Source organism: Zosterops lateralis (assembly GCF_965231275.1).
Source record: "Zosterops lateralis genome assembly, chromosome: 27".
Lineage (NCBI taxonomy): Eukaryota > Metazoa > Chordata > Aves > Passeriformes > Zosteropidae > Zosterops > Zosterops lateralis.
Window position 1 is genome coordinate 210846 of NC_139787.1, and position 22032 is coordinate 232877.

General features: G+C 69.3%; 3 protein-coding genes across 3 annotated transcripts; all 3 read right to left on the minus strand.

The window, feature by feature from the left end:
• Positions 1-1888: 1888 nt before the first annotated feature.
• Positions 1889-11627, minus strand: CRTC2 (CREB regulated transcription coactivator 2; the record flags this gene model as incomplete). The annotated part of the gene is given in 16 exon segments (XM_083879076.1): positions 1889-3181; positions 3590-3764; positions 4163-4254; positions 4257-4365; positions 5001-5425; positions 6011-6255; positions 6720-6769; positions 6850-6929; positions 7082-7111; positions 7213-7233; positions 7236-7315; positions 7816-7884; positions 8311-8364; positions 8497-8627; positions 9070-9171; positions 11457-11627. Coding segments are annotated over 16 exon segments (2055 nt in total). The 3' UTR covers positions 1889-2960.
• Positions 11628-12408: 781 nt separating this feature from the next.
• Positions 12409-14900, minus strand: SLC39A1 (solute carrier family 39 member 1; the record flags this gene model as incomplete). Its single annotated transcript, XM_083879097.1, has 3 exons — positions 12409-13178; positions 14105-14235; positions 14744-14900. The coding sequence occupies 3 exons, from the start codon at positions 14898-14900 to the stop codon at positions 12528-12530; spliced, it is 939 nt and encodes a 312-aa protein (XP_083735223.1). The 3' UTR covers positions 12409-12527.
• Positions 14901-18988: 4088 nt separating this feature from the next.
• Positions 18989-22014, minus strand: JTB (jumping translocation breakpoint). The gene is made up of 5 exons (XM_083879128.1): positions 21546-22014; positions 21425-21465; positions 21205-21290; positions 20700-20779; positions 18989-19929 (listed from the first exon to the last, which is right to left on the minus strand). Exons 1-5 carry the CDS (start codon positions 21605-21607, stop codon positions 19773-19775), a joined length of 426 nt encoding a protein of 141 aa, XP_083735254.1. The 5' UTR covers positions 21608-22014; the 3' UTR covers positions 18989-19772.
• Positions 22015-22032: the final 18 nt, after the last annotated feature.

Consider the following 22032-nt stretch of genomic DNA (forward strand, 5'->3'; position numbering starts at 1 on the left):
CACGGGACGGGACGGGAAGGGAGGAGGTTTCCGGTCACGCCGCGGGACGCGGGGACCCCCCGAGCCTTCCTGCCGCCCCCCCGGGCCCGGCACGGGCAGGGCCCCTCGGCAGGGCTGGAGGAAAGACCCCCACCCTGCGGCTGCCCCGGTTTGGGGGCTGCTCCCCCGGTTTGGGGACCCTTTTCCCCTCCTGTGCCCCCTCTCTGCCCGCAGCGCCCCCGGGTCCCGGCAGGACGCCCCCTCCCCAAATTCCCCCGGTCCCCAGAGCCCCCGCAGAGCCCCCAGCCCCTCTCGGTGTCCCCAGACCCCCGGTTTGGGCACGGGGGGCCCCCGGAGCCGCCGGAGCCGCGGGAGGCCGGGGGGGAGCGGGAAAGGGGAAGGAAACGGGCGCCGGGCCCGGAGCGCGCACGTCACCCCGGCCCCGCCACCCCGGGGGCGACACGGCTGAGACCCCCGCGGGGGCACCTTGGGGGGCTCCGGGACCCCGGGACGGCACCCCCGGGCACGGCGGGCACAGCGCTGGACAGAGGGGTCACACTCCGCTGGGGACAGTGACAGCCCCTGGCTGGGGGGGGGGGACACCATTGGGGACAGTGACAGCCCCAGATCGGGGATGGGACCCCCCTGGGGACAGTGACAGCCTCTGGCTGGGGGTCACAACCCCCTGGGGACAGTGACAGCCCCTGGCTGGGGGTGGGACCCCCCTGGGGACAGTGACAGCCCCAGACCGGGGTGAGACCCCCCTGGGGACAGTGACAGCCCCTGGCTGGGGGTCACAAGCCCCTGGGGACAGTGACAGCCTCTGGCTGGGGGTGGGACCCCCCTGGGGACAGTGACACCCCCTGGGGACAGTGACAGCCCCAGACCCGGGGTGGGACCCCCTGGGGACAGTGACAGCCCCAGACCGGGGGGGGGGGTCACCTCCTGCGGAGGGCCCGGGAGGGTCCCCCATCCCCGTGTTCCCCCCGATGACCCCCCGGAGGGTCCTCTGTCCCCATGTCCCTGCGGGTGACACCTCCGGACGGTCCTCGGTCCCGGTGTCCCCCCCGCTGTCCCGCCCCCGGCGGGGTCCCATCCCCGTGTCCCCCCCGGTGACTCCCCCACACCGGCGCCACAGGCCCCGCAGAGGGATCGGCTCCAGCCCCCGGCCTGGCAGGGCCCAGGCCCGGCCCCGCAGCCCCCGCAGCCCCGCGGGACCCCCGATCCGGCCCCCCGGACCGCCCCCCCATCCCCGGTACCTGCGGGCCGGGCCGGGCCGGGCCGGGGCCGCGTCTTGGGCTCCGCTGGGCCGCGACCGCGCGCCCGCCCGGCCCCCGCCCGCCACAGCGCCCCCTGCCGGCCCGGAGGACTCCCGGTACCCGCCGGGGGACTGCTCCCCCCAGGACCCCCGAAATCCCCCAGGACTCCCTCCCCAGGACCCCTGAAACCCCCCAGGACACCCCCAGGACCCCCGAAATTCCCCAGGACCCCCCCCCCAGGACACCCCCAGGACCCCCGAAATTCCCCAGGACAGGACCCCCCCAGGACCCCCGAAACCCCCCAGGACCCCCCCAAATCCCATAGAAACTGCCAGGACCCGCAAGAAACCCCTCCGACCCTCCCCAGGAAACTCAAGGAGCCCCCAAGGAATGTGAGGGACCCCTTTTTTCCCCCTCTCCGAGTCAGAGATCCCATTTACCCCCCCAAAATTGGACCCCTTTGCCCCCCTCCCCATTAAGGGACCCCCTTGTTCCCTCCCCGCTAAGTGACCCCATCCCCAAGGGGGCCTGGAGCAGCTGAACCCCCCCCGTAAACCCCCCCAAAATCAACCACACGCCGGCAAGGGGAGGATTTAATTAACATAGAATATATTTTAAAAAATAACAATAATAATAATAAATCACTCTGGCTCCCTCCGGGGGGGGCCCAGGGCCCCCCACCCGCGGACGGGTCCCCCCCGTGCTCCCCCGGGGGGGCAATTTGGGGGGGGGAGGGCAAAGTTACAAGTGCTTTCTACACGTCCCCGGCAGCTGGGTAATTTGGGGAGGGGGCGCTGGGGGTACATAGTGGGGAGGGGGCGGGGGGGAGCGGGATTTCTCCTTAAACATGATGATTAGCCGGAAAAATGATAAAGTAAAGGCAGAAGCGGCCCCCGCCCGCCCCCCCGGGGGTCTCTACCTACGGGGTTTATGTACAGCCACCCCGGGGGGGGGGGGCCGGGACCCCTCCCACGGGGTCTGGGGGGGCCTGGATCGCCCCCCTCCCCAATTTTCCCAGGGTTTTCCCAGGAGAACAGTGCCTGGTCGGGTCTGGGGGTGGGAATTCGGGGAGGGGCGCTGGGTGGGACCCCCCAGGTTTGCTTTGGGGGGGGCACGGGGTGCCTCGATTGTCTCCCCCTCCCCGATTTTCCCGGCCCCGGGGTTTTCCCGGGGGAGAACAGGGCCCGGTGGGGGAACTGGGGGGGCTCGTGGTGCTGGGGACCCCCCCCAGCCTCGGATGGAGCAGAAAGAGCCCTTGACAGCCCCGGCTGGAGCCCCCTCCCCACCTTTCCCAGGATTTTCCACAGTGACCGGTGGGGCCGGGGGCAGCCCCGGGGTGGGAATTGAGGGGGGGGTCGTGCCGGCGGGGGCTCACTGGAGGCGCTCAGAGCCCTTGACAGCAACAGTCTGGAGGGTCCATGGGGCCGGCAGTGCCCGGCCGGAGCCCCCCGCCCACTTTTCCCGGAGTTTTCCCGGGAGAACAGCGACCACCGGGGCTGGAGCTGGGGAGGGGTCGCTGGGGACAGTCCCCTCCATGCGGATGCCGCCTTTATTCCCGGGGATGGTTTATTCCCGGGGATGGTTTATTCCCGGGGATGATTTATTCCCGGGGACGGTTTATCCATTTCCCGGCGGCTCAGCGGGAGCGCAGCGGGCGGCGGGGCCGGGGGGCGGCCCCGGGGGGGGCCCCGGGGGGGGCGCGGGGCCGGGGGTCCCCCGGGCTCACTGCAGGCGGTCGGAGCGGAAGGAATCCTCCACGGCGGGGTCGGTGAGCAGCGCGCAGGGGTCGCTCAGCATGCTCAGCCCGTCCAGCGTCAGCGGCTCGATGCGCAGCTCCTCCTCCAGCCCCCCCAGGCCCCCCAGGGAGCCCCCCTCCACCTCGAAGCCCGGGACCCCCGCCAGCGCCGTGGCGATCTCCTTGGACAGCCCGGGGGGGGAGTCGCCTGCGGGGAAGGGCGGGGGGTCACACGGGGTGAGCTGAGGAGACCCCAGGGCAAACACCCCCCGTGACACCCCCCAACAGCCCCCAGCCCACCCCAAACAGCCCCCGGCCCACTCCACAGAGACTCCAGCCTGCCCACCCACCCGTGACAGCCCAGAGACCCTCTGTGACACCCTGTGACCCCCTGTGCCACTCCACAGAGCCCCCAGCCCACCCACCCACCCGTGACAGCCCAGAGACCCCCCCGTGACACCCTGTGACACCCCAGGGACCCTCGTGGTTCCACTCCGAGCCCTCACCCCAAATCCTCCAAACAGCCCCCAGCCCACCCACCCACCTGTGCCACCCCAAAGACCCCCTGTGACCCCCTGTGACAGCCCAGAGACCCCCAGGACCCCCCGAGCCCCACCTGTGAAGATGATGTTGGGGATGGGGCCGTGGCGGCTGCAGTTGCTCAGGTTTGGGCGGTTCAGGCCGGGGGGGTCGTAGCCCCCCTCGCTCGGGGGGTAACTCAGGGCCCCCAACTCCTCGGGGAACCCTCCGCTGTTCCCGGGGGGGCTCTCCCCGATCCCGAACTGCTCCAGCTGTGGGGAGGGACACGTCAGGAGAGACCCCCCACTACAGAGGCTGCCCTGTGCCCTGGGGACCCACCCAGAGGGTCTCCATCCCCACGTCCCCCATGCAGGGTCCCCTGATCCCGTGTCTGTCCCTCAAAGGACCCTGCTGAAGGGTCTCCATGTCCTCCCCAGAGGGGTCCCCATCCCCGTGTCCCCCCCAGAGGAGCCCCCATCCCCACACCCTCCACAGAGGGGTCCCCATCCCCGTGCCCCCCTGAGGGTCCCCATCTCCCCCCCGAGGGCCTCGTGTCCCCCCCAGAAGGGTCCCCATGTCCCCCACTCGGGCCCCCGTGCCCTCCCGAGGGTCCCCGTGCCCCCCAGAGGGGTCCCCATGCCCCCCACTGGCCCCCGAGCCCCCCACTCACGCTGCCCAGGCCGAAGTCTGCGGGGGGCTGTGGCAGGGGCTGCCCCAGGGCGCTGCCGGGGCCGTAGGGGGGGTTGTAGGGCCGCGGGGGGGCGCGGGGGCCCGCGGGGGGGGCTGGGGGCCCAGCCCCATCCCCGGCTGTCCGTAGGGGTACGGGGGGAGCCGCTGGTCCGCCGGCAGCTTGCTGGTGTCCAGGGGGACGCCCTGAGGGGACAGCGGGGACGGGGGGTCAGCGCCGGGCCCCTCCCCGGGGTGGGGGGCTCCCCCAGCCCCCCCGGCACTGGGAGCCCTCCCTGAGACCCCCCGAACTCAGCCACGGCTGTGCCCGGACCCAGCGAGGGCCGGGGTCCCCTCTGAGAGGACAAGGGGGGGCCTGGAAGGGACACGGGGGTCCCCCCCACTGGCCCTGAGCGCGGGAGAGGGGCAGGGGGCGAGGGGGGCCCTGGGGTGTGGGTGAGATGAGGATGGAAACGAGACCAGAAGTGAAGGGGAGGAGGAGGAGAAGGAGGGGAAAGAAGAGGACAAGGAGGTTGAGGACAAACAGGACAAAAGAGGAGGACGAGGACAAGGAAGACGAGGATGGAGGCGAGGAAGAGAACAAAGAGGAGGACCAGGACAAGGACGAGGATGAGGAGGACAAGGATAGGGAAGGGGAGAAAGAGAAGGAAGGGAAAGAAGACAAAGGGGGAACACAAGAAGAATGAAGGAGGAGGATGGGGAAGAGGACAGGGAGGACAAGGAAGTGGAAGAGGAGGAGGAGGATAAGGAAGGAGGAGAAGGACAAGGAGGAGGCCGAGGAAGAGGAAGCGGCGGCGCTGGAGCGTGGGGACGATGCGTACCTGGGTGATGGAGGACAATGTGGGTGACATTGTTGGTGAGAACTGTTTGGGGTGCTGCCGTCTGCAGTCGCCGGCCACGGGCAGGGACAGGGGGCTGAGCGGGACCCGCCGGCGCGGCGAGGTGGCCCCGAAGGAGCCCCCCAGCCCCGAGGGCAGGCTGGGGTTGCTGGGGGAGGACTGGAGGGGCTGGCTGCGGGGGGACGTGGGCAGCGAGGGGTTGGAGAGCGAGGAGGACAGGGAGGAAGGCAGGGACTGGTTGGAGAGAGAGGAGGGGATGGAGGAGCTGCTGTGGGAGGACTGGAGCGAGGGGTTGCTGAGGGAGGCCTGCAGAGAGGGGCTGCGCAGGGAGGCCTGGAGGTTGGGATTGCTCAGGGAGGACTGCAGGGACGGGTTACTCAGGGAGCTCTGCAGAGGTGAGGGGAGTCCTGTGGGGACAAAAACAGAGAGCACCGTTACCCCGGCACAGCCCCGAGCCCCGGGACGGCCCGGGCGGGCTCCCGGGGGATGAGGGAGGGGACGGAGCGACCAAAACGATGGAGACGGACACAGGGACGGACACACACCCCGGGCAGGGGGACAGCGGCGTCAGGGGGCACCAGGGAGGGAGATGGGCACCTCCCTGACCCCCGTGAGACCCCTGACACCGTCAGACCCCAGGAATGAGAGCCAGGCTCCCCTCAGGCCCCACAACGCCACTGGACCCCACAGAGCAGGAGGGCAACGGGATGGGAGCTGAGCTCCCCCCACACACCCACAGGACCCCCAAATCCATCAGAGCCCATCCCCACCCCTCTCCCAGACTTCTCCATCCCAGACTGGAACTCCTGGAGCTGCCACAGCCCCCCCAGGACACCACCTGGGTGGGGGGTCTTTGTGTCCCCAGACACTGACCAGGGGTCCCCATCTTTGCTGGACACTGGCCAGAGGCTCCCTGTGTCCCCCACAGCCTGGTGGGATCCTCTGTGGCCCCCCGAGAGCCCCCCCGGGGCAGGGAGGGGGTCCTGGCTCACCTGGGGGGTCGTAGCCCAGCCCCACGCCGCCGGTGCCGCTGATGCCCAGGTGGGTCATGGTGGTGGCCAGGTTGGAGGTGCTGCTGCCCCCGCTCAGGGCGGGGTACGGGGCCTCCTCGGGGTCCAGGGGGGTGGGCAGGGGGGACGGGAAGTGCAGCGTGGTCAGGTCGGGCAGGGACCCCCCCGTGTTGAGGGCCGAGGGCATGAGGGGCACGTTGGCAGGTTGATCCGGGGATGGGAATATGCTGTGGGAAAGGGAGAGGCAGGGTCAGGGCAGGATCAGCAGGGCTGCCCCCCCCAGCAGCCTCTGACCAGTGTCCCCCAGTGTCCCCCAGTGTCCCCCAGTGTCCCCTGCCCAGCTCCAAACATCCCCCTCCCCAGTGCCCAGCTGCTTCCAAACATCCCCAGAAACCCCTTCCTTACCTGCAGCCCCTCCCTGGGACCCCCTCCCCATCCCAGCCCCTCCCTGGGACCCCCTCACTGGGACCCCCTCCCCGGGATCCCTTCCCTGGGACCCCCTCCCCATCCCAGCCCCTCCCAGGGACCCCCTCCCCATCCTAGCCCCTCTCTGGGACCCCCTCACTGGGACCCCCTCCCCGGGATCCCTTCCCTGGGACCCCCTCCCCATCCCAGCCCCTCCCTAGGACCACCTCCCCATCCCAGCCCCTCTCTGGGACCCCTCCCCAACCCAGCCTCTCCCAGCACTCACTGGATTCCCGGGACCTCGCAGGAGCGTGGCCGGGCCGAGGAGGACGAGAGCTGTGAGATCAAAGTGCAGGAATGAGGCCAGGCCAGGCCTCACAGGGGTGAGGGACACGGGGGGACATCCCCCCACCCACCTTCTTGGTGTCCCAGGGCTTCAGCGAGTGCTTGTTGTCGTCAAAGTTCTCTTCGATGGGAGGCACTTGGAAAAGAAACACTGGGAAGGGGACAGGGGGTCAGTGTGGGGAGGGGGACACACACAGGGGGTCAGTGTGGGGAGGGGGCACACACAGGGGGTCAGTGTGGGGAGGGGACACACAGGGGGGACATCAGAGCACAGCTGGGGACACAGCTGGGTGCCAGGCTCACCTTTGCTGTCCGAGTCCCCGTCCAGGAAACCTGCGGGGGATCAGGAGGGTCAGGGGAGCACAAAGGGGAGGGGGCTGCCCTGGGACCCCCCCCAGAGCCCCCCGGGGGTGCAGGGCATGGGGGGAGCTCACCAGCACGGCGGCCAGGGGGGGCCCGGGCTGTGAGGGGCCCAGGTAGGCGTCCTGGGGCGCGGGGTTCATCACGCTCGTGTGCAGCGCCGAGTCAGAATTCGTCCTGGGGACGGGGAGAGCAGCCTGGGTCAGGGCTCAGCCCTGGCCCCCAGCCCACTGAGAGCCCCCCAGCCCAGCCCTGAGCCCCTCCTGCCACTCCTGTGCCCCCTCCCCACCAGGGTCCCTCTCCCTGTGCCCCCAGAGGGGCTCCACTCCCATCTCCTCCACCACCCCTCAGCATTGGGGGACAATGAGACCCCCTGGGACCCCTCTGGGGACCCTTCAGGGGCTGGGGGCACCCCAGGAGTTGTTCCAAGGTGGAGGAGGGCAGGGACGGGCTGGGAAAGGGCCGCTGGGGCCAGTGACAAAGAGGGACATTGTTCAGCTGGCACAAGGGAGGACAGGGACCCCTCCAGCGGGGGGCCCCGAGGGGGAGTCAGGGGCCACCTCCTCCCCAGGGGGGGTCCCAGGGCCCCTCCAGGGGTCCCCAGGGCCACCTCCTCCCCAGGGGTCCCAAGGAAGGGCTTGGGGACTCAGAGAAAACAGAATCAAACAATGCAGCACCTGTTGAGAGCTGAGGGCAGCCGGAATAAATGTCCTTTTTCCATCGGGAAGTTGCTCCAGGGCATGGTCCTGTGGGGGGAGAAAGTGGGATCAGGGGAGGGAATGGGGTGGGGGAGCCACAGGAGAGGCAGGACACCTCTCAGGGATCCACGACCCCATTCCCTGCCACGGGAGGGCTGGGAACAGCAGGGACACGGGATGGGGACAGGGACACGGCTGTCACCCCCACACTGGGACAGAGACACTCCAGGGACGGAGCTGGAGCTCGGATCTGTCACCTGTCCCTGGGGACTCCCCTCAGCCAGATCCCTCTTCCTGGATGAAATTCCCCCTCAAGCCCCCACTCTGTGGGACAATCCCGGAATGTGACACGCCCGGGCTCCCCCTCTGCCCCCACCCCAATTCCCAGGAACGGCGCCTGTACCGGAGCCTCTCCCACCCCCAAACCCCCGGGATGGGCACAGATCCCCGGGATCCAGGGACAGCTGGAGTTACCTCCTCCAGCTGGGCTCGGGCGGAGGCGACAGGTACGTGGGTCCGTAGGGAGAGCTGTCGATGTGGGGGGCACGTTAAGGATCACACACAGAGGGGGCCTGGGGGATCCCAAACCCCCTGGAGGAGTGCCAGGACAGTGCTGGGACAGGGGACAAAGGATGGACAAAGGATGGACAAAGGATGGACAGAGGACGGACAAAGGATATCTGCCGGACGTAGCGGCGCAGGGGGGACATCATCCGGCGAGGGTCCCGCTGGACGCGCTCCACCAGCCCGTGGTGCCGCGTGCTCCGCGTGGAGTCCAGCGGGGACGGGCCCTGCGGGGGGGAAAAGGGTCAGGAACGGGGCTGGGAACGGGAACGGGGCTGGGAACGGGGCTGGGAACGGGAACGGGGCTGGGAATGGGGCTGGGAATGGGTGAGGCAACCCGGGAATGGGGCTGGGGGGACAGAGGAGGGGATTCCACCCGGGAACGGGGCTGGGAACGGGAACGGGGCTGGGAATGGGGCTGGGAATGGGGCTGGAGCCCACCTGGGAATGGGGCTGGGAACGGGTGAGCCCACCCGGGAACGGGGCTGGGGACAGGGCAAGAGATTCCACCCAGGAACGGGGCCGGAGGGACACAGGAGGGGATTCCACCCTGGCTCACAACCAGCTCCCCTCTGGAGTTCCAGAAGTGAGAGCGGGTAAAGGGATGTGGGAACGTCCCCGTGTCCCCTCCCGAGGCACAGCCAGGCCCCTGACCCCCCGGGGAGTCACCTGGAAGTCGGGCACGCCGGTGCCGATCTGGTTGACGTTGGGCAGGGAGCCGCTGTAGAAGGGCCCCCGGCTGTGGGCCAGCCGCAGCTTCTGCGCCTGCAGCTGGGGGGACACGGCGTGGGGGCACGTCAGGGGGGCGTCCAGGCCCCCTCAAACTGCCCCTCAAACACCCGGGCTCCTGTTCCCACACTGCTTCATCCTGGGGGGGCACACTGGATCCGGCCCCTTCCCTCTCTGGAGAACCTTTCCAGCACCCAGAGGTGCTCCAGGGCAGGACGGATGAGATCCCAGAGCAGGGATCCCCGTTCTGCATTCCTGGAGCACAGGCTGAGCCCGGCAGCCCCGTTTCCCCTGTCCCAGACAGTCTTTCTCCACGGATCCGGAGGGATTTTCCGCCTCATCCTGGCCAAGGCCGTCCCGGAGATTGCAGGACTCAAGGCCGGGGGAAGGAGCCACAGCAAAGCCCAGGGGGAGATAAGGGGATCCCAGGAAAACACCGGGATCCCAGGAAAACACCGGGATCCCACAGTCTGGGAAAGGGAACTCCAGCACCAGGGGATGGCCCGATCCCCAAACCCTGACGGGGCAGAGTTCCCCTGATCAAACCCAGGGTTTCCCTTCTCCCAATCCACAGGGAGGGAGCATTTCCCCGGCCTCAACCCCCCAAATCCCCTTCCCCTTCAGAGCTGGGGGTCCCTCAGTAGATCCAAGAGCTCCTGGAGAAATCCCAGGGAAAGAGAAGCTGAAGCCAAAAAAAAAAAAAAAAAAACCAGCTGAGAAACGGGAAACACCGAATCCCTGAGCATAAAACCGTAGAAATCCAGATCCAGAGGGGAAAAACAAGGAAAACAACCCAAAAAAACGGGAGATTTAGGCAGCAGCTGGCGGGATTAGCGCCCAGAGCTGCGCTGGGGCTTAAGGTCTTGGGATTGTGCTCCGAGCCAGGATCCCTGCGGGAGCCTGGAGTCCAGGAGCAGCTCACAAACAGCCAGGAAAACTCCAGGAATTACAGGGCAAGGCTGGGAAAGGCTGCAGATCCCACACACGGGGAACAGATCCCAGAGGAACCAGCCCAGGCAGGGATTAGGGATGGAATTCCCAGAGGAACCATCCCAGAGAGGGAGCAGGGGATGAATTCCCAGAGGAGCGATTCCAGGAGTGATCCCGGCTGCCCCCGCTGCACATTAACCAGCTGTTTGCTCTGCAAACACCGCGGGCCCATTCCCAAAATCCCGGGGGATGGAAGCCGTTCCCAAACTGCCCGAGGATGCTCCACCCCATTCCTGAACTCCCCAGGAACGGGCTGAAAGCTCCAGCCCGTCCCGAACTCCCCGAGGATGTCCCTGTCACTCTGCCAGTGATATCCCAGATCCCGGATCCCGCAGAGCCAGCAGCCACAGGGCTCCCCGACACAAAAATTCCCACTTTTTTTAAAGTTCTGCTGGGCATCCCTGGCTCTTCCCAGGGACAGAGCTGCCCCCATCCCCTGGAAGAGCCTTTTTATGTCTCCCCGGATCCCAATCCTGGCTCCTCCATCCTCCAGTTTTGCTGGGAAGGACCAAATCCCGGGATCACGAAATCCCCACAGGTCTCGGGAGGCAATTCCTGACCGGGGAAATTCCCTGCCTGGGAAAGCGCGTCTGGAGCAATTCCCGACACCCTGAGACCCCTCGGGGCCGGCATTTCCCCTTCCCGGGGCTGCCGGGTGGGATTTACCCCAGATCCCACCCCGGGAGCGGCTCCGGGATCCCGCCGGGCTCTCCCCGAGCTCAGCATCCCCCGGGATGGAGCGTCCCCCGGGGGCTGCAGGATCCGGGCGGGATCTCGGGGGTCCCGGGGGTCCCGGGGCAGGGACAGACCCCGGGGCTCGGCGGGGGGACAGGGGTGGGGTCCCAGGGATCGGGGATCCTTTTCCCACCCCGATTCCGGGAGCTGCTCTTGGAAGCGGGGATCCACCGGGAGCCCCCCCTGGGTTCCTTAAACCCCCTCCCCAAAATCCTCACACACCCCCCCCCAACACTCCCCCAAAACCCCTCCACAGCCCCCCTGGACCCTTCTACCCCCACCCCAAATCCTCCAGAGCGCCCCTCGACCCCTCAAACTGCCCTCCAGCACCTTCGCAGCCTCCCCGATCCCCTCTAACCCCCTCCCCAAATTCCTCACGGGCCCCCCATCCCCTCAGGGCCCCTCCGGCCCCCCCACGCCCTCGCCCCCCCCCGTCCCCTCAGGATCTCCCCAATCCCGGCCCCCGCCGGCTCCTCAAGTCCCCTCTCAGTCCCTCTCGGTTCTCCCCGCTCCCCTCCCGCTCAGTCCCGGTCGCCCCCGGCCCCTCACGGCTCCTCCGCCCCGGCCCCCCGCGCCCCGCGGCGCATCCGGCCCGTCCTCACCCGTGTGGAGCAGATCTCCATCATCACCTCCTCGAAGGCCGCGGTCTCCTCCGCCTGCCGCTGCTTCTGCAGCGCGATCTTCTCGCTGAACTTGCGCGGGTTGGAGGCCCCGGCCCCAGCCGAGGGTCCCGCGCCGGGCCCGGGCCCGGCCCCCGCGCCCGCCGCCGCCATCTTCCCCGCTCCGCCGCTCCGCCGCTCCGCCGCCGCGCGCGGCACTCTGGGATTTGTAGTTCAGCGGGCAGAGCCAGCAATGGGGTACGCGAGGTGTCTGGACTGCAACTCCCAGGGGGCCGAGCGGGCGCTGCGCAGGGTGGGCTGGGAAATGGAGGCGCTGGGTTAGGAGGTGTTATGTGATGAGGGAGGTGGGGACTACAAGTCCCGGTGAGCACCGCGCGGCCAGGGAGGGAGAGCGCGGGGCGGGGGCGTGGCCACGGGAAGGGGCGTGGCCCGCGGCTTTTGGGGGAACAAGGATGGAGGGGGGCCTGAGATGGGGCGGGTTTGGGGGTACAGCGGGGTCACCCCCCGCCCCATGCCTGCGAACAGAGCAGACACCCCCAGACCCAAAATTAGGGGGAACCAGAGTCCCCCAGCCCATTTACCCGGAGGAGGGGGGACACTATGACCCACACCCCAAATTGCATCCCGCCCTCCCCAGGCACAGACAGCACTTTTGGGTCAAATCCTTTATTTGCTTCAAACAACATCCCCAAATCCGGGGGAGTCTGTAAGGGCACTTGTGGTTATTGGGTGGGGGGACACTCACCCCCTCCCGGGGTCCTGAGGGGGGGGTTCACAGCACCAATCCCTTGTGCAGACGGGGAAACTGAGGCACGGCACTGAGAGAGGCACTTTGGCACTTTGGCAAAAAGAGGGTGCGGGGTGGGATATAAATTCTGTGAGTGAGAATGGGGGATCCCAGACTGAGCGTGGTCTCCCCTTGAGGAAGAGGACAGTTTAGGGAGGGAAACTGAGGCACAGAGACAGGAGAGGCACTTTGGCACTTCAAAAGAGGACGCAGAGGAGTTACACGGGACCTCCACGGGATCCTCTGAGCACTGAGGGTGGATCTTCTCACCCCTTGACGAAGAGGATGGCGCTGACCAGCGCGAACCCGGCCAGGATCAGCATCACCTTGGGGATGCGGTTCCGCGGCACCCCCAGCTCCTGGGGCAGAATCTCCAGGAAGGTGACGAAGAGGAAGGTCCCGGCCGCCAGCCCCTCCAGCACGGCCCGGCACAGGCGCTGCCTCGGCCCCGCGCCCACCGCCAGCGCCGTGCCCACCCCGACGCCCAAGGGCGACATCAGCGCCAGGAGCGCCAGGCACGAGGCCACGGCCGGCGGGCGCAGGCGGCTCCGCAGCAGCTCCAGCGACAGCCCGAAGGCCACGGCGCCCTTGTGCAGCAGCAGGGCCAGCAGCACCCGCAGCGCGGCCGCCTCGCCCTCGCGCAGCCCCAGCGCCAGCCCCTCCAGCACCGCGTGCAGCGCCAGCGCCAGCGCCAGCGCCCCGGCACGGAGGGCCCCAGGGGCACCGGGGGGAGCTGGGGACACCCCCGAGCCCCCCGAGGAGCCGGGAGCAGCCCCCTGGATGGAGCCGTTGGGCAGCAGCGCCCGCGACTCCTCGGGAGGCTCGGCCAGCTCGCGCTGAGCCAGCGTGGCCTGCTCCAGCACCAGCACCAGGAAAAAGCCCATGGCCAGGATGAACTCGGGCAGGGGGAACTGGAGCTGTGGAAAAGGGGGGTGAGGTCAGTGGGGAAGGGGAAGCTGTGGGTAAAGGGAGGATCTTTCTTTCCGTGAGTCATGTGGGGCACAAGGGGCTCATGGTGGCTCTGGGGGTGTTGTCACCGTGCTGGCTGCTCCACTGGGGCCATGTGACCCTTCTGTCCTGTCCCCACTGTCCCCAGCCTGGCCCTGCTGTCCCTGTCCCCACTGTCACCAATGTGCCCCTTCTGTCCCTGTCCCCACTGTCCCCAGCCTGGCCCTGCTGTCCCTGTCCCCACTGTCACCAATGTGCCCCTTCTGTCCCTGTCCCCACTGTCCCCAGTCTGGCCCTGCTGTCCCTGTCCCCACTGTCCCCAGCCTGGCCCTGCTGTCCCTGTCCCCACTGTCACCAATGTGCCCCTTCTGTCCCTGTCCCCACTGTCCCCAACCTGGCCCAGCTGTCCCTGTCCCCACTGTCCCCAGCCTGGCCCTGCTGTCCTGTCCCCAGTGTCCCTCCTCTGTCGTCCCAGCCCCTCTGTCCTTCCCCACCCTCAGTGTCCTCACCCCCGCAGCCCATTCCTGCTGTCCCCCCTGCTCTGTGCTTGTCCCTTTCTCCCTGTCCCTGTCCCAGCCACCCCCTCCCCACCAGCCCGGGCTGCTGACCCCGACCCCGGGGACAGGGACACCCGTGGGGACAAGGGACAGTGGGACAGGGACAGTGGGACAGGGATACCTCTGGGGACAGGGACACCTGTAGGGACAGGGACACCCATGGGGACAAGGGACAGGGACAGTGGGACAGTGGGACACTCGTGGGGACAAGGGACAGTGGGCCAGGGCCAGGGACACCTGTGGGGACAGGGACACCAGTGGGGACAAGGACACCTGTGGGGACAGGGACAGTGGGCCAGGGCCAGGGCCAGGCCCCCAGTGACCCCCGGGGCTCTCACCGTGACCCTCAGCCCCTCCAGGGCCGCGGCGATGCTGTCCAGGTAGTCGGGCAGCAGGTCCAGCAGGAAGGTGCCCATGAAAACGCCCCCCAAGAAGCAGCTGACCAGGCTGAGCACGGGGCTGCGGGGGTCTGGGGGAGATTGGGGGGCTGAGACCCCAGTGAGACCCCAACCCCCCAGCCCTGCGCCCTGCAGGCCCCCTGGGAACAGCCCAGATCCTGTTCCAGACCCTCGGGACCCCCCAGACTCCCCAGGACCCCCGGGAACCCCCAAACTCCACGAGCCCCTGGAATCCCCCAGACACCCACAACCCCCCCCCCCACCTCAAACTCCCCAGACCCCCCAACTTCACCATCCCCTCGGGGGACCCCCCACACCCCCAAAACCCCCCACACCCCCAAAACCCCTCAGACCCCCAAATCCCTGATCCCTCCCCCCATCCTCCCCAGGACCCTCTGAACCCCTGAGGCCCCCTGGGACCCCCCAAGCCCCCTGAGTCTCCCCAGGAGCCCCCGAGCCCCCCGGGACCCCCTGAGCCTCCCCAGACCCCCCGATCCCCCTGAGTCCCCCCGAGCCCCCCCTGAGTCCCCCCAGGCCCCCCGAGTCCCCCCAGCCCCCCCAGGCCCCCCATGCCGGTACCGGGGGGCTGCCGGAAGCACCAGAGCGGGGCGAGGCCGCAGGCGAGGGGCACCAGCAGCAGCATCACCAGAGACCCCAATTTCACCGCCAGGGCGGGCGGGGGCTGCGGGGCGGCCCCGGGGCTCCAGGACAGCGCGACCCCCGCCCCGGGCTCCATCCCGGCCCCGAGATCAGCGCCCGCCGCCGCCGGGGGGGCTCCGGGCCGGGCTGGGGCTCCCCGGGGAGAGGGGCTGGAACGGGGGGACGGTCAGAGCCCCCGGTCAGAGCCCCCCGGGGAGAGACCCCGGTCAGAGCCCCCCCCCGGTCAGAGCCCCCCCCCGGTCAGAGCCCCCGGTCAGAGCCCCCCCCCGGTCAGAGCCCCCCGGGGCCGGTGACTCACCCGGGGCCGCCGGTTCCCCCCGCCCCGCCCGGGGCCCCCCGGGACACGGACAGGGACAGGGCGGGGAGGGACCGGGGGGGGGGGAACGGGAACCGGACCGGGAAAAAGAACCGGGATAAAGGACCGGGGCCGGGATCAGGACCGGGATCAGGACCCGGGTTTCCCGCACCGGGACCGGGATCGGGAATTGTTTATCCGGGACCGGGATGGGGATCCGGGGATCGCGGAGCGCGTTAGGGATCGAGGGCCGAGAGCCACGAGCGCAATGGGGACCCAGGGCCGGGTGTGGGACCCGAACCGGGACCGGGACGAGCCCCGGGAACGGGACGGGGAGTCCGGGACGGGCTTTTCCGGGGCTGGGCCGGGAACGGGGACCGAGGGCGGGGACGGGACCCCCCGGATCCCCCCGAGCCCCCAGGACCCCCCCGAGCCCCCAGGACCCCCCGACCCCCCGCACTCACCGCCCGCCGCATCCCAAACGCGTCCCGGGAACTCCGGGGGGGGCGGGGCCGGGGCCGCCAGCCCAGCCAATGGTGACGCGGGATCCCCTATGACGTCACTGACCGACGTGCGCCGCAGCCAATGGGGAGCGAGCGGAGGCCGCGCGGCCCCGCGGGCCCGGGAGCGCGCACGTGTCCGGCGGGCCGGGCGGGGCGGGGGGGGGGGGAATGTCCATGTCCCCCCTGGAGCCCCTTACCGGGGATCCCCCCGTTCCTGCGCCCCCAGACCCCGTTACCGGGACCATCCCCCGTTCCTGCGCCCCCAGACCCCGTTACCGGGGGGGTTCCCCCGTTCCTCCACCCCCAGACCCCGTTACCGGGGATCCCCCCGTTCCCTCTGAGCCCCCCGGGCCGCGGTACCGGCACAGCCCCCCCCCCGCCCCCCCCCCGGTGTCCCCGATGTCCCGGTTGGGGCGGGGAGCCCCGAGCCCGCCGGGGGGCGGGGAGGGGGAGGGATGATCGCGGCCCTTCCCGGCACCGGGCGGGACTTGGCGGCGCTCCCGGGATCCCGGAGATCCTGGAGCCGGGGCCGGCAGCGCCGGGGGCGGCGGAGAGCGGGGGACCCCCCAGGAGGGGCCGCACCGGGCACCGGGACACGGGAGACCCCCAGGAGGGACCGTGGGGGGCTCATTCCCCTGTCCCAGGACACCGGGGATCCCCCGGGGGGTCCCGGGCAGCCCCATGGAGCCCCCGGAGCCCCCGGAGCCCTCGGGCCGTTCCCGGTGCCCGTTTTGGGTTTCCAGACCGTGACCGTCCCGAGGATGGTGTGAGTGGGGCGGGGGCGCGGGGGCGGGCGGGACCCCCTGGGGGCACCGGGACATCCCGGGGGTCCCGTCACGGTTCCCCAGCCCGGTTTCCCCCAGCCCGGTTTCCGGGGGGTCCCAGCCCGGTTTCCGGGGGGTCCCAGCCCGCTCTCCCCGCAGGGCCCCGAGGAGCCGCTGGGGCCGGCGGTGAACCCCGACCTCGCCTGCGGGCTGGAGCCCCCCGGCCCGGAGCCCCCCCGGTGCTGCTGGAGGTGGTTTGTGACCTGAGCGCCCCCCGGGGCCCCGCGCGGCTCCCCGGCCTCGCCCCCAGCCCCGGCCCGAGCCCCCGCCCGCGGTGAGAGCCCGGACCCCCCGAATTCACCCTCGGATCCCCTAATTCATCCCTGGACCCCCCAATTCATCCCGGACCCCCCCCAGTCCATCCCCGGACCCCCCCAATTCACCCCCAGCCCCTCCAGCCCATCTCCGGACCCCCCCCCAGTCCATCCCCAGCCCCTCCAATTCACTCCCAGCCCCCCCAGCCCGCGCCCAGCCCCTCCAGTCCCTCCCTGGACCCCCCAGTTCCCCCCAGCCCCCAGCCCCTCTCTCTGTCCCGCAGCTCCATCTGACGGAGGAGGAGAAGCGGCTGCTGGCGCAGGAGGGGGTGACCCTGCCCGGGGCCCTGCCCCTCACCCCGGTGTGTGCGGGGGGACAGGAGGGGACAGGGGGGGACAGGGGGGGACAGGAGAGGGGACAGGAGAGGGGACAGGAGGGGACAGGGGGGGACAGGGGGGGACAGGGGGGGACAGGGGGGACAGGGGGGGACACGGGGGGACCCCGGGGAGGGGACAGAGGGGGACAGGGGGGGACAGGGGGGACAGTGGGGGACAGGAGGGGACAGGAGGGGACAGGGGGGGTCGGGAGGGGACAGGAGGGGCCGGGGGGGGGGTCGGAGGGGACGGGGGGGACAGGAGGGGACAGGGTGACAGGGGGGGACACGGGGGGGACAGGGGGGACAGGGGGTCCCCGGGAGGGGACAGGGGGGGACAGGAGGGGACAGGGGGGGACAGGGGGGGACAAGGGGGGACAGGGGGGGACAGCAGTGACCCCCGGTGCCCCAGGCCCAGGAGCGGCTCCTGAAGAAGGTGCGGAGGAAGATCCGGAACAAGCAGTCGGCCCAGGACAGCCGGAGGAGGAAGAAGGAATACCTGGACGGGCTGGAGAGCAGGTGGGGCGGGTTCCCGTTATCCCGCTGTGTGTCCCCAGGTGTGTCCCCAGGTGTGTCCCCAGGTGTGTCCCCAGGTGTGTCCCTGCCCTGTCACTGTCACTGTCCCGTCCCTGTCCCGCAGGGCCGCCGCCTGCTCCGCCCTCAACCAGGAGCTGCGGAAAAAGGTCCAGGAGCTGGAGAAGAGCAACGGGTGAGGGCGGGGGGTCCGGGGTGAGGGCGGGGGGTCCAAGAGGGGCACGGGGGGCTCCGGGAGGGGCACGGGGGCTCCGGGAGGGGCACGGGGGGTCCGGGAGGGGCACGGGGGGGTCCGGGACGGGCACGGAGCTGATCCTCCCCCCCCCCCGGTCCCGCAGGTCCCTCCTGCGGCAGCTCCAGGCGCTGATCAAGGAAACGGCCACGAAACCCGCCCAGACCGGCACCTGTGTCCTGGTACGGCCCCGCCGGGACCCGCTGGGACCATCTGGGACCATCTGGGACCCTCTTGGACTCCCATGAGATCCTCTGGGACCTTCCTGGGACCCTCCCGGCCCCTCTGGGACCCTCCTGGGACCCTCTGGGACCCTCCCGGGACCCGTTGGAACCCTCCTGGGAGCCTCCCAGCCCCTCCGGGACCCTCTGGGACCCTCTGGGACCTTCCCGGCCCCTCTAGGACCCTCCCGGGCCCCTTTGGGACCCTCCCAGCTCCTCCGGGACCCTCTGAGACCCTCTGGGACCTTCCTGGGACCTCCCCGAGCCCCTCTGGGACTCTCCTGAGACCCTCTGGGACCCTCAGGGACCCTCCCGGCCCCTCTGGGACCCTCTGGGACCCTCCCGAGCCCCTCCCGGCCTCTCTGGGACCCTCCCGGGCCCCTCCCAGCCCCACCCCGGGGGGTCTCCCGGCCCCACCGGGCTCTCACGGCCCCACCCCTCCCGCAGGTCCTGCTCCTGTCGCTGTTCCTGCTCCTCCTGCCCGGCTCCAGCCCGTTCCGCCAGGGCGGCAGCGGGGCCGGGCTCGGGCCCACCGGAGGTACCGGGGGGGGGCTGGGGAGGGGGCTGGGGAGGGGGACAGCGCCCCCCGCCCGCCCCCAGCGCTGCCCGGCCCCCCCTGTCCCCGCAGGGATCTCCAGGAACATCCTGGCGGCCGGAGGGACCCCCAGGCCCGGGGGGCTCCCGGGGGCGGAACCGGGACCGGCAGCGCCGCGCGGAGCCGGGGAGGGGCCCGGGGGTCCCGCCCCCCAAAAGGATCCAGGGGACGGCAATTCCTCCCGGCGGGACGCGGGGACGGGGACAGGGGCCCGGGGGGAGGAGATGTGACCGGGGAACATTCCAGAATAAACTCACACTCCATTTGCACCCCGGGGAATATCAGAGGGTTGGGAATGGGGGATTCCCCAAGGACAAACATTCCAGCGCTGCTCTAGCGACGTTAATCAGGATTTATTCCACATTCTGCTCCCGGGGGGCTCCTGGGGACCCTCAGGATGAACCCAGTGCTGGAGGAAATGGGGATCCCCCCAGGGGAGAAACACAGCGTCACCCCAGGAACGATGACCGGGATTTATTCCACATTCTCCTCCTGAAGTGAGACCCTGGGGACACCCGGGATGGTCCCAGAGCTGATCCCAGCACTGGGGGGGTGTGAATTCCCCCCGGAAACAAACACAGGATCACCCCAGGAACGATGACAGGGATTTATTCCACACCCCTCTCCTGGAGTGGGACCCTGGGGACACCCGGGATGGTCCCAGAGCTGATCCCAGCACTGGGGATCCCCCCAGGACACAAACACAGCATCGCTCCAGGAGCAGAGACCAGGATTTATTGCCCATCCCTCTCCTGGAGTCACCCGGGATGGTCCCAGAGCAGATCCCAGCACTGGGGGAGTGTGAATTCCCCCCAAGGGATGAACACAGCATCACCCCAGGAGCAGTGACCAGGATTTATTCCCCATCCCCCTCCTGGAGTCACCCAGGGTGATCCCAGAGCCAATCCCAGCACTGGGGGATGTGAATTCCCCCCAAGGGATGAACACAGCGTCGCTCCAGGAGCAGTGACCAGGATTTATTGCTCCAGGGGGTCCCTGGCCGCTCTCCCGGGCAGATCCCAGCAGGATTCCAGCTCTGGGCAGAGACAGAGGGGCTGCTCCTCCTCCCGGGGCTCCAGGCTGGTGGAATTCCGGGCTCCGAGCCCCCGGGGGGCTCTAAATGGACTCGATCTGTTTGCGGACCTTCTCCAGCGCCCGGCGGTCCAGGACGCGCTGCCGCAGCACCACCAGCGCCGCCGCCGCCGCCGCCACGGCCAGCGCCGAGCCCACGAACCGCCAGAACCGCTGGGACTCCAGGGCGGCCGAGCGGCAGCTGCAGCACGGCCCGGAGGAGTGACAGGGCTGGGAGTGACCCGGGCTGGGAGTGCCCCAATCCCGGGAGTGACACGGGCTGGGAGTGCCCCAATCCCGGGAGTGACAGGGCTGGGAGTGACCCGGACCGGGGGGTTCCCGGCCATGATCCCCTGGAGAATTCCTGACCCCAATCCCAGGGAATTCCCGACCCCAATCCCAGGGAATTCCCGACCCCAATCCCAGGGAAATCCCAGCCCCGATCCCACAGGAATTCCCAGCCTTGATCCCATGGGAAATTCCAATCCCGATCCCCCAGGAATTCCCGACCCCAATCCCAGGGAATTCCCAGTCCCGACCCCTAGGCAAATCCCAGTCCCGATCCTCAGGGAATGAAGGCCTCCATCCCCAGGGAATTCTCAGCCCTGATCCCCCAGGAACGACCAGCCCTGACCCCAGGGAATTCCCAGCCCCAATCCCAGGGAGTTCTCAGCCCCAGTCCCAGGGAAATCCCAGCCCCGATCCCACAGGAATTCCCAACCCTAATCCCCACAGGAATTCCCAGCCCTGATCCCCTGGGAACAACCAGACTCAATGTCCCAGAAATGACCAGCCCTGATCCCATGGGAATTCCCAGCCCCGATTCCCTGGGAATAACCAACCCTAATCAGTCCCAGGGAATTCCCAGCCCCAGTCCCAGGGAATTCCCAGCCCCGATCCCACAGCAATTCCCAGCCCGAATCCCAGGGAATTCTCAGCCCCAATTCCAGGGAACCCCTGGCCCGCTCTCACCTCTTGTACTCATCCCGCTGGGAGGAGGCGCAGTTGATCCTCTCGATGAATCCGGTGGGGCCGCAGGCCGGGATGGTCTTCTGACAACGGGGGGGGCGAGGAGGGGCCGGTCAGGGGAGACCCCCGGGGTAACGGGGGGTCAGGGGGGTTTGGGGGGTTCGGGGTCCCCCCGAGGCCCCGCCCCCGCCCGAGGCCCCGCCCCAAATCCCGGCCCGGCCCCGCCCCTCACGGAGCCCCGCCCCGGGCCCCGCCCAAAAAAGAAAAAGAAAAAAAGGAAAAGGAAAAAAAAGAAAAAGAAAAAAAAAGAAAAAAGAAGAAGAAAAATAAAAAATTAAAAAGAAAGAAAAAGAAAAAATAGAGAAAGAAAAAAAAAGAAAAGAAAAAGTATAAAAAAAAAGAAAAAAAAAAAGAAAAAAAACCCCAAAAAACCCCAACCAACCAAACAAAAAAACAACCGCCCCTGACCCCGCCCCGGTTCCCCCACCGGCCCCGGCCCCGCTCTCACCATCTCGAAGCCGGAGCACGGCGCGCACTCCTGCGCCACCACGAACTGCTCCACCCGCCAGCACGGCGTGGCCACCGCGGGGCTCGCTGCGGGGAGAGGCGGCGTTACCGGGGACGGGACAGAGCCCCGGTACCGGACCGAGATCAGGCCCGGTTTGAGCCCCCCGGGACCAGCCCGAGCCCCCCGGGACAGCCCCGAACGCCGCCCCGGCCCCGCTCACCGGGCCGCTCCTCGCCGGCCGCCGCCGCCGCCGCCGCCGCGCTGTGGGCACAGAGGATCCCGTGAGGGCCCCGCGCCGGGCCCGCTCCGCCCGCCCCCCGCTCTCCCCCGGCCCCGCTCACCGCAGCCCGCCGGGCACCGCGCTCAGCACCGCCAGCAGCGCCGCCAGCCCGCCGGGCCCCATCGGGGCGCCGGGATCCGCCGGAGCCCCTCAGGAACCGCCGCGATCCGCCGGGAAACAGCGGGAACTACCGGGCCCGGCCCCGCACCGACGACGGCGCCGCCATGATGGAACTGCCGGGGGAGGCCGGGAGGGAGGGGCGGGGCCTGGCGGGGCAGCCAATGGGAGAGAGGGGGCGTGGCTTGCAGGGAGCAAAGGGACGTGCCTTTAATAATAACGGGCGTGGTTTCGCCTAACTAGGGGCGTGGTTTATACTTAAATAGGGGCGTGGTTTATATTTAATTAGGGGAGTTGTTTATATTTAACTAGGGGCGTAGCCTTATGTTTAATTAGGGGCGGGGATACGCAGCTATTTGGGGCGTGGTTATGAGAGTGGGCGTGGTGTTTATCCCGGTTTGGTGTTGTGGGCGTGGCTTGGGCGCCGCCGC

Coding starts and splice junctions, on each gene's coding strand:
- JTB (XM_083879128.1), bottom strand. CDS start 21,607: ATGGGGCCCGGCGGGCTGGCGGCGCTGCTGGCGGTGCTGAGCGCGGTG. Junction 21,466..21,545: donor GCGGTGCCCGGCGGGCTGCG/GTGAGCGGGGCC, acceptor CTGTGCCCACAG/CGCGGCGGCGGCGGCGGCGG. Junction 20,780..21,204: donor CGTGCTCCGGCTTCGAGATG/GTGAGAGCGGGG, acceptor CCCCGTTGTCAG/AAGACCATCCCGGCCTGCGG.